This window comes from Gambusia affinis, linkage group LG17 (assembly GCF_019740435.1).
Source record: "Gambusia affinis linkage group LG17, SWU_Gaff_1.0, whole genome shotgun sequence".
NCBI classification, from domain to species: Eukaryota; Metazoa; Chordata; class Actinopteri; order Cyprinodontiformes; family Poeciliidae; genus Gambusia; species Gambusia affinis.
Genome location: NC_057884.1, coordinates 2,593,602 through 2,604,089, shown reverse-complemented (window position 1 = coordinate 2,604,089; position 10,488 = coordinate 2,593,602). Strand labels below are relative to the sequence as shown.

The following is a 10,488-nucleotide window of genomic DNA, read 5'->3' as shown; positions in this document are numbered from 1 at the left end:
TTCCTCCCACAGTCCAAAAACATGACTGTCCGGTTAATTGGTTTCTCTAAATTCTCCCAGGGTGTACCTCGCCTGGAACGTTAGCTGGAATCAGCAACCCTCCTGACCCCATTAGGGACAAAGGGTGAATAGAAAATGGATGGATGGATTAAAAAAGGGAAACGTCAGGTAATAGTGCCCATCTTTAAGCAAAGCTGATTTTGATCTAACATCCATGAACTGTTTGCCTTCCACAGACATTTCAGTACGCTCATTACACTGGTGCTCTACAAAATCCTGGTTATACTGACTGACCAGCATTTCTTCCAAATTGCTTATAGAGATATGGTTCACTGGAATAGAACCAGCAACATGTCCATTTTCTTCACCTGGTTGGGTTGAGTGGACCATTAACAACCCAACCGAGACGTGTTAGCACAGCATAAGGCTTTTACAAATCAACAGTGACGATCAAATGTTTTGTTTGGTTTTATTACAAAAACATACCATTTCTAGAAAATGACAAAAACTGGTGAGCATAAAAATGAGATTGCTTAAATATTCACGACCTTTTAAGTGGCTGATGTAATTCAACAGAGGTCCAGCAAATTAGTTCTAGTAAAACAGTCCCTTCAGATTTTCACAAGTGAGGAAATTCATGCAGAATAATCAGATCAAACTGGTCCATACTTATAAGGGGGTTCTTTTGTTCCAAATTTTCTGCAAAAATGTTAAAAAATGTTAGGTTTCTGCTGCCTCAGACTAACTTGGTGTGAAGTCATAGTCTGTGATCGACATGGCGAGTGACAAAAAGTTACATTTACCGTCACATGTCAGCACAAAGGATCAAATAAAGCAGTATCTCTCTGCTTTCCATGAGATTTGAGGAAAGTTATTGTAAAAGTCTTCCAAAAAAACTCCTTTAAAATATTTCCAAAGTACCACCATACTCACTCATCATGAATAGGTTTGCAAACCTAAGCTAGTCTGCCATGTTTGGCATTATCCAATTGTGAATTATCCTTTACATTGTAGAATGTAGGGGTATTAAATACCAAAAAAAAAACCACGATAAAACTCAAAGGATTTTTCTATTTATTTATGACCGATTACAGCATTTATCAAAACAAAGTTGACAATTGTCATAGTTTCTCACCGTAACAAGACCAAGTTGAAGAACACAGATTAAGGCATGAACATCTCCTTTCGGGGGGAATCACAGACAGAGTGATACAAAAATAAATTCACTGGAATTCCAGTCTTCCTATCAAAGGGCTGCTGCTAGGACCCAGGGATATAAACGGGAAGAACAAGTCACAGCACAACAAAGTCACAAATACAAAACATACCGCAGGAAAGCTGAAAGTCGCAATGAAAACGTTTTCCTCCGTGCTCTTTTAGGAGAGTTCTTAATTGTTCTTTGACTGCCATCTCTATGTTAGTAGCTTAGCTTATTCAGATCAGCAGGTAATGCTGTTAATAGGACATCATATATGCTCCTCTGTCTGGAGGAGAACACTGAGCAGAAGAAACATCAGACCTCTGAAGTTCAGCCTAAGCTGTACAAAAATGTTGTCACTTAAATAACCTTGTAATGCTGTCTGCTTAGACCGAACATCAAGATGGACAACACTGAAACACGAGATGCAGAAGGCATCAGAAAACAAGCGCATAGTAAAGACAAACCAAAAGACGCCGGGAACCTGCTGATACGTGTTTGTCACCCAGTTAGAGGGAGTCTTCAGATGTGTTCTGGTACTTTCTTTTGGAAAAAACACTGGAGCCCACTGTGATCAACGGGGCCACAACATGGTGAAGGCATGAAGCCATGATCCGTAAGCCGCAACGTAACACTTAGATAATGTAGGTAATGTCCAGTTTCAGCTCTCTTGTTTTCCAAGCTGAGACAACCTGATGTTTTATGAAGTGTATTCATAATGAAAGTGATTTGACATAACAGCCAAATGTGGGTTTAAACATTAAAGTAGTGGTATCTGATGACTCAGAAGATTATGAAGTTTACAATTCTCAACATTAAAAGGGTTGTGGGAGGATCAGGCTCCATTCAAGCTTCAGGCTTTATTGTTAAAAAACTGTTGCAGAGATTTTTAATTTTGGGGAGATTTAAAAACAAAAAAACATATCACAGTAACAACATGTTATTAACTTAGCTAGTTTTGATGTAAACAAAATATAATACCACAAAAAGAATTTCCTGTGTTTCAGGAAAATACCAATTCTTGATCCACAGGTTTCAAATGTGTTTATTGGTCAAAAATAGCAAGAATGAAAAATTCCCGCCTTTTCAGATGCCTGATCTCACTGCAGCTTTCTTCTGTTAGTCCCTTTACAAATCTCGACCAAAAGCTGCATTGTGGTTATGGTCTCCAGGGACTATTATGTTCTTGCATTGTGGACCACTGAGACAAGAATCAAGAAATTTGGACAACACAAACATTCAAATATATTTCCATGTCTTGGGTTAACCGCTGCTTCGTATTTTAAAATCAAAAGCTCGCACTGCTTAAAGAGTCAAAATGAAACCTTGAATTTTGATTAAGACATTTGGACTTCTGTCCAAACATGGAAGTTTCCTGAAAGTAAAAGTTTGGGCTAGGGTTGATGAAAGCAGTTGGTGATGCCTGACTTTTAACATCTTTGTTAAGAGTAAATCTGGACAAGACCCCTATATAGCCCAAATTGTCTGGCAATGACTGACCTGGAATAATGATCTCTACGGGAGACCAGTGTTTGGAGGGACGGCAACTTAACATGGTTTCAAACCAAACCCTTAAAGGTTCAGTGAAAAAGTTCATCTGTTTATGTGTTGACCTCTATAAGACTTCTATACAGCTACAAGTTACCACCAATGAGAGCAAGTTTAGTTTTTTCTCTATTGAAAGACTGTCAGGAGTTTTAAGTTCTAACGAACCTTATTGACCCTTTGCAGCTCTGTCACCTGATCATACTGAGGTACCATGACGGACGCCTGAGGGATCAAAGTATTGAACAGACGACTGCGATTGTTTTCCCAAGTTAGTTTTGCCAGTTTAGCCATGCCTGCTACTTGTTCAAGTTGCTGCTATGCATCACCATCATCTTTCGAATCCTCGTCCGTGCAGCACCCTGTGACCATATTAGACTACCAACTCTGTTTTATTGACAAGTTTTGCAAGAGTTAACATGCGCATAGGTGGCTTGGACGTTCCGTCATGGCCATGTGGGCTACTTTTTGAAGAGTGTGATGTCGCATGCAAAGGGTCAATATGGAAATATGGGCGGAGTCTGTCCATGCTACTACAGATAACCAATGAGAGCAGGATAAGATTTTCTGGGGAGACAGCCTCTCTAAAATGATATTTCTAAATTAGCTGAGATCTATATTCTAGACTTTACAAATACAAAGGTTCATATCCAAGATGTACCTTTTCAGCAACGAACCGTCTGTCTTCTCACCCAAACTTCGTCTTGCCAGTAGAATAGCACAGAACAACTCCAAAAAGTATATTTGAAACACTATAGTTGAGGTATTTAACAACAACACTAAAAATGACTTTTAATAAGTTAGCATAAACTGAGAATGTTTTTAGGAAGCACAAGGCTCACTTAGCATAAGTCACAGAGAGCACTGGGTACGACAGGGCTCTGAACACCCAACACTTCCTGTCAGCCAGGCAGGTAGTAGCTTTTGCAGTGGCACATATCTGGTATTATTTTGTGACAAAATCCAAGAGACCTTCCAGTCAATATAACATTTAAACACACACTAGACTGGACAGTTTTTAATTCAGCGCAATCGTAGCACTAATGGACATAGATGAAAGGCCGTGCCTGTTAAAGTATTCTGCAGTCTATTCACACTGAAAAAAGCTATGTTGTTATTTTGAATACCTAACGGCTACAAAGCGTTGCTGGTTTAGATCCATATTACAACTGCTGCACGACTCAATAGCTCAGGCCAGGGCACTTATTCAATGGAATCATCTGAGTAGTAAAAACAATGCCTATAAATTCAGTGTAGACGTTTAGAGCCATCTGGTTGTGTAATTGGAGATTGGTATCAACAGAATGTCACTTTTCCTGTCAATGTGGGCAGAAGAATGTAAAGCGGGAACTGTGCCTTCACACGGTTCTGGAACATAGTGCAAGGAGAGGAAAAGAACAAATCATGATGGTGTGTACTGTTTCTTTGTTGCCCTCAAAATGCTAACATGTAAGTCAGTGTGTCCACGAGGATACCGGTGTCATCATGACAGTTAAGGGGTTGAGCAGCGGGAGCAGTGCACTGCTTCCAAACCTGTTTTTGTTTAAGTGATGCAGAGTGGAGCGAGGTGGCGTTGACGGGGAGCATGCTCAAACATGTTGTCTTGCACAACATGTTTGAACTGTTTAGGTCTGCAGGAAAGGTGATGATGTCCTAGAGCGCAAAGTGAACGCATAAATCGTTGCTACGTCGACTCAGCAGCTGAACCAGACCCAATTCTCAACCTGGTAACACCTGAACATAGATACCAGGGACTTTCTCTGGCAGAAACCTGCATCCTGTGCTCAGACAGCAGCACATCTGTGCAATTTGGAGTTGTGCATTCCACTCTCCCTAGTTTTGATCTCCAGCCTTAAATGCACAGGATACTTCTTACTATGTTCATGTAGGCTAAATCAGAAATTCCAAACATCCAGCCCTGTTTTTCAGTTCCCTTAGAAGAATCTGAAATTCTCCATGGCTGGGAAGAGATACGTCATCCCTTGAGAGCCTTCAGAATCTACCCTGCGGCCAAGAAAAACAGTCAAGAACATTTCCACTCTTCTTGGTGCAAAGGGCTCTGGGCTGACTTCTGATCCCTTCTACCTATATCTGAGGCTAACATTATAAAGCATCAGAACACCCTTAGTAGAATCCCTGGAATGACGTACTAGAGCCAAATCCTCAAAAAATGCCTCTGGGAATAGTGTGGAAGCCTTTTCTGTTCTACAGCTCTAGTTTCCTGAAGGTTCTTCCATAATTCCTTCGAAGCCAAACAGTTGATACCTGGTCACTTGATTGCGGGCCGTGAGTATTCGAACACACTGGTTCATACACGCCACAGACCACCTAGCAACACTCCTCTTGATTCAGCATACATCACTGGATGTGATGTATGCTGAAGCCATGGCAGAAGCCATGGCATAGATGAACGTGTATGAAATCATTAATTCGGCAAGTCGGTATTTAGAATTGAGTAAACTGGAATAAACTGGTAAAGTGAGTAAGTATAAGCCACCAGTGTACTCTGGAATGTGAGAAGTTTAAAGTCGAGGGTCAACCAAAAAGGAAGTAGATGTTGGTTTCTCCAGAAATTAGTTGGGATTTTATCAAGACTTCCTGTATGAAGGCAATCGCAGTACAATAAACTCTGCTGGATCCACATCTTTGTTTTCAGTGTGGGTTTGATTTTTGTCTCGTGCATTTTGGGGACTTGAGTTGTGCTTTTAAAACCTCTCCAACCTACATGCCACAGAGTGACGTTCTATCAATGCTCGTTTACCAATTTTCCATCAAATCAGTAGCTTTTTATCTTTAAAATGTCAATACTTCTAAATCCCAAAGGGAAAGTACTTGGTCTGAAGGACAGAAACACATCAATTGTTGCATTCTCCAGTTACATGACCTGAAAGTGTCACCCTCTGCTGTTTCCCTGAGGGTTTCCCTGATTTTTCCTTCAGTAAAAATATGACTCGTTAAATGAATGTGTGAATGCTTTAAAGGGCAGTGTGAGGCTGTCATTGCCTCCGCTAATCAATCTGATGAAACTTGGACCCTCCCTGGAGAGTGTGACCTTGACGGGCACCACCAGCAGTACACGTGAAAGGACTGACCAGATGAAAAGAAATGAAGATTACCGTTAGCTCAGGAAAGTGACATTCAGTCACCTTTTGCCACTCAGAGCCTCCAGCGTCAGAAAGTCACTTGTTGCTCTGAATTTGTCTCTGTTTTGTGTGTCTGGCTGCTACCTTGGCTTATATGTGTGGTTGTGTGTGTGGGAGGGTTTTCAGCTCTGCGGCGATGTCTTCCGGCTTTCTCTCAGGATGCCGTCCAGTCCATTGAGTTGGCGGAGGAAGCCTCGGTTGGGGATGACGCCTCGGTGGTCTTTGACTGTTCTGATGGCCTCCACCAGCGTCAGGTTCTGTCTGATCATCAGGTAGGCCAGCACCAGAGTGGCTGAGCGACTCACTCCCACTGTGCAGTGGACCAGCACCTTACCTACACACATGTGCCGGTGTTAAATGATTATGTTTCCAACATGCTAAGGAAGAGCTTGTTTTTTTTTTTTTACTTTTAAGGTAAAATGCAACCGTCTGGATTGAACCTGCAGGGCTTTTGCACATTTTGCCACAATACAACAAAAAAACTTCAATGCACTTCATTTGGATTTTGACTCATAGACCTTTTATTTCTCACTGTCTGAAGTTAAATCAGACCAAACTTCTCTTGTTTTAGGTCAGTTGGAGGAGATTATGTAGATAAACCTCTAATATCAAACACATCAATAAATCAATCTCTGACATTTTCTTTCTCTCTGCTGTGGCATTTAGCAAGTAGGAGTAACTTTGGTCATTTTAACTGACCTGAAACAAGAGAGGTTTGATTCGATTCAGCTTCAGACAGAAAAAAAAGCCCCCGGTCAATTTTTTATTTTTTTTTAATTCAGTGTATATAAACTTCAAAAATGTTTTTTACAAGGCACTCTATGATTTAGATCAATCAATCAATCAAATTTTTTTTTTTTTGCATCTAACCACTTCAAAATTTACCCCAACAATCCTCATTTCTACAATAGGCTGGTTCCATTTTCTTTTATTGTGTTTCTTTTACACAAATATTTCTAATTTTTACATACTAATCATGTCATTTTCCCCATAAATGTACTCAAATAAAAGGTTGATATTTTTTTTCCCTAAAACTGGTCAATGTCAGATTATGCTACTGTAATCAATTCCTTTATTTCAGATCTTAATAATGTTTTATACATTTTAACCAGGGATACCAACAGCTCATGGAGAGATCTGCACAGTTATGATCTTTTTGTGGAAGTGATGTTATGGCAGAGTTGGTGTTTTGACACTAAACAGTAAGTTCTGGTTGTTTTAGGGTCACTCGTCCTTTGGAATCTGCCTCAGTCTGATCATGAGAGGCGGTTTGGTCCGATTTTGCTGCCGAGGCTTACTGTACTATGAATTAGTACTGATGAAAATGTAAATCAGTCATTAATGAATGGTTTCTATCTGTACGAATGCCTTCGTATTTACAGATTTACCTCCACTCGAGAGGGCTTTGTGGATAAACTCGGCAGCCGGATAAAAGTTGACGCTCATGTCAAAGGTCGGGGAGTCGTGAGCCTCGATCCCGTGGTAGGTGATGTTCATTCCCGCGTAATACTCGGCTCCGCCTCGCCACTTGCTCTGCGCGCAGTTCAGAATGTGTGTGATACCGAGTCTGGCCAGCTCACGGCGGTCGGAGGCAATGTTTCTGAGGACAGGAGAGTCGTATCAGCATTTTCAGTTATTGAGCTGCTGTTCTTCCTAACAGAATGAGGATGTTTACTTTGGTATTTCTAACTTGTTTCTAATAAGTGCATTCGGGAGAGTAGTCTTCTTTATTTCAAGCACTGAAATTCCCAATGTGCACTTTATAACTTTAGTGTTGATCTATAGCAAAACAATGCTTTCAAAATGTAAAGTAACAAATTAAAGACCACGGCATTAAAAATCAATGATTATCATTAAAAAAAACCTGTTGCTCTGAGACACTCACTCTCCTTCTCAAACAGCATCATCCATAATATTAAGACCCATATTTATGTGACCACCCGATCCATATTCACTATCATTGTAAATCCACGCAAAAATTACAGAAATCCAGCTACTGTTCAGGAGTTACAGGGATGTTTATGTATATATATATATATATATATATATATATATATATATATATATATATATATACACACACACAAATATATATATGGGAGATATTTTATTGCATCCGGTAGGGACTAACTAAAACTAAAAACAGAATAAGTATGTTGGTGACACCTCAGCTGAATTTTTCTTGTGGTCAGATTCTTTAAACAGTGTTGGTATTCGGGCAGCCTTTGTACATACACAGAAATTTACAAGAATTGCAGCTCTGTAGTCAGTCTTACGAAGCCAACGTTGTGTTATATGTATGGGGAGAGGTTCGCTCAAGAGAATAGTTTGGGGAGTAAACAGGAACCTCTACTCTTCTCTGCTGTCTGATACATCATTCTGGCAATAGCAGCTCTACTGAAAACCAACTCACTGGTCTCCAATGTAGAGCCTGGGCCACACTTCGTCCGCATGGTTGCAGGCCGTCTTGCCCGTGTACAGCAGCCTCTCCAGCTCGGACACCGTCAGTGTCTGGGAGTCACGCTCAGACTCCTTTCGGCTCGGAGACCTGGAGCTGCTCCGAGACCGAGAGAAGCGGGACATGAACGCCATCTATGCTGAACAAAAAGGAAGAAAACGACCCCGTTTATCGCACGGAACTGTATTTAAACTGCTTTCAGAGCCATAAATACAAGCATATTCAATAAAATTATATTACCTGTGGATATGGAGCCAAAAACTTTCTTTGTCTCGTTTTCCCCCATGTCTTAAAATTAAAATGCCCTTCTGAGCATGTATAAAACGAACCGTGTATTTTTCTTTACCTCAGTATTGCTTTGCACTACGGCTCAGAGGATGAGCAGGTCGAGCTGCTCCGCGGCCATGTTGACTCATATAGCTGCTGTGGGAGGAAGGATGGTTGGTGATGGAGACTACAGACGCTTCTCAGCATCCACCGCCCGCCGCCGTCGCCGCCGCATCTCCGTCCCCGCAACAAGTCGTCGTAAAGACCGTCGCTCCACAATCACAGCTCCCGTTTACCAATGAAACACAAGTAATGCTTACTCAAGCAGTGCAGACAGGTCCGTGGTCTCTCCCGTGTGATGAGGTTCCCGTCGTTTCTTCGAAAAACAATGGAGGTTATTTGTACAGTTATTTTCCCCATGTATGACGGAGACCTTCTCGCCCAGACGGTTGGTGTTTGTCTCCATCTACAGGCCAAAAGGTAGAACTTCAAAAATAGTATCTTTGTAAAACCTATGGCGTTCTGGATGTTTCGATCACATCTGATGATCCTCGATAGTAGTTCAGTTTAGCTGGTTATGAAAACTGTTTTAATCGATTGATTATCTATATTGTCATTTGACTGCAGATAAGAATGTTAATTGGACTTTTCTGTCGAAATAATGGCAAATAAGACAATGATAACGAAATTTCAAAATTGGGATCCAAAGAAATATTTACAGCGATTGCAAAATCAAACCGATCCCTAGTAAAGATAGGATTAAGTACTAAATACAAAAAGTTATTTAAAAAGGAAACAAGGAGTATTATTCAGTATTTGGAATTTTAGTCACAATAGCACAACGTACTGATTTAACACAAAACATGGTATATAAAAAATAAAACCATATTTTTCACTGACCTGGGATCCTGATTCTTAGTTCCCAAATGTTCCTAAACAAAACAACACATTTTGAAAAATCGTGTATTAATTTCTATGAACAATTAAGTCTAACATTATAGATCAGTGTGTAGTTGTGATGTAAGAAAATGTTGGTTTGTTCTCAAACAAATCAATTTATACTTTTTTTTTTTTGGTGTGTTTCTCAAACAAACCAACCCAAAATTTTTTGATAAATCAGGTATCTTTTTTTTTCTTTCACAATTAAATCTGACAAGCATGCAAATAAATATACACCCGTGTGTGGTTGCAATGTGAGAAAATGTGGGATTGTCCAACAGGTTTAAATACTTTTGCAAGAGACTGCAACCAAGTTAAAATGATCAAAAGAGATGTTGATCAGATATTCTCAAAAATGGATTCCGGCGATGGACTGACAACGGTTTAATTTAGTGTAGTTTACTAAACTAGAGTTTAGTTTACTCTAGTTGTCTTTAGGACTAGCACGAAATGTCTTGCTGGAGATAGGCACCAGCACCCCTCCTGACCCCGCTAGGGAAAAAGGTGTAAGGAAATGGATGGATGGATGGATGGATGGATGGATGAATGAATGAATGAATGAATGAATGAATGAATGAATGAATGAATGGATGGATGGATGGATGGATGGATGGATGGATGGATGGATGGATGGATGGATGGATGGATGGATGCAAATAAAAGAAGGATTCAAATAAATATGTAACCAACTAATTTATTTAGGGTGACTAAAACTTTCATAAGTTCCACCTACTAAATATGACCAAGTGCCACAATATTACAGATATTTCAAATATTTAACGACATGGACTTTTTCAGTTTCTTGTGTTGCATCATACAGAACAAAACAAAACAATCAAAAGAAATACTGAATGCCATTGTAGATCTGTAGTTAAGGAAGGAGACGCAACAGAAAGCACTGCAAACTTTTATAAACTTTGATATACACTGTATAAATT

General features: G+C 40.0%; 1 protein-coding gene across 3 annotated transcripts; it reads right to left on the bottom strand.

Annotated features, from left to right (window-relative positions):
- Positions 1-288: 288 nt before the first annotated feature.
- Positions 289-9,060, bottom strand: LOC122819256 (dual specificity protein phosphatase 26). 3 transcript variants are annotated; one of them, XM_044095836.1, is made up of 4 exons: positions 8,691-9,060; positions 8,300-8,478; positions 7,275-7,486; positions 289-6,220 (listed from the first exon to the last, which is right to left on the bottom strand). In XM_044095836.1, exons 2-4 carry the CDS (start codon positions 8,476-8,478, stop codon positions 6,009-6,011), a joined length of 603 nt encoding a protein of 200 aa, XP_043951771.1. In that variant the 5' UTR covers positions 8,691-9,060; the 3' UTR covers positions 289-6,008. The 3 variants fall into 3 exon arrangements, with proteins under 3 accessions (XP_043951771.1, XP_043951770.1, XP_043951769.1); XM_044095835.1 differs by having other exon boundaries at positions 8,300-8,483; positions 8,585-9,059; XM_044095834.1 differs by having other exon boundaries at positions 8,300-8,483; positions 8,691-9,059.
- Between the last annotated feature and the right edge of the window lie 1,428 nt (positions 9,061-10,488).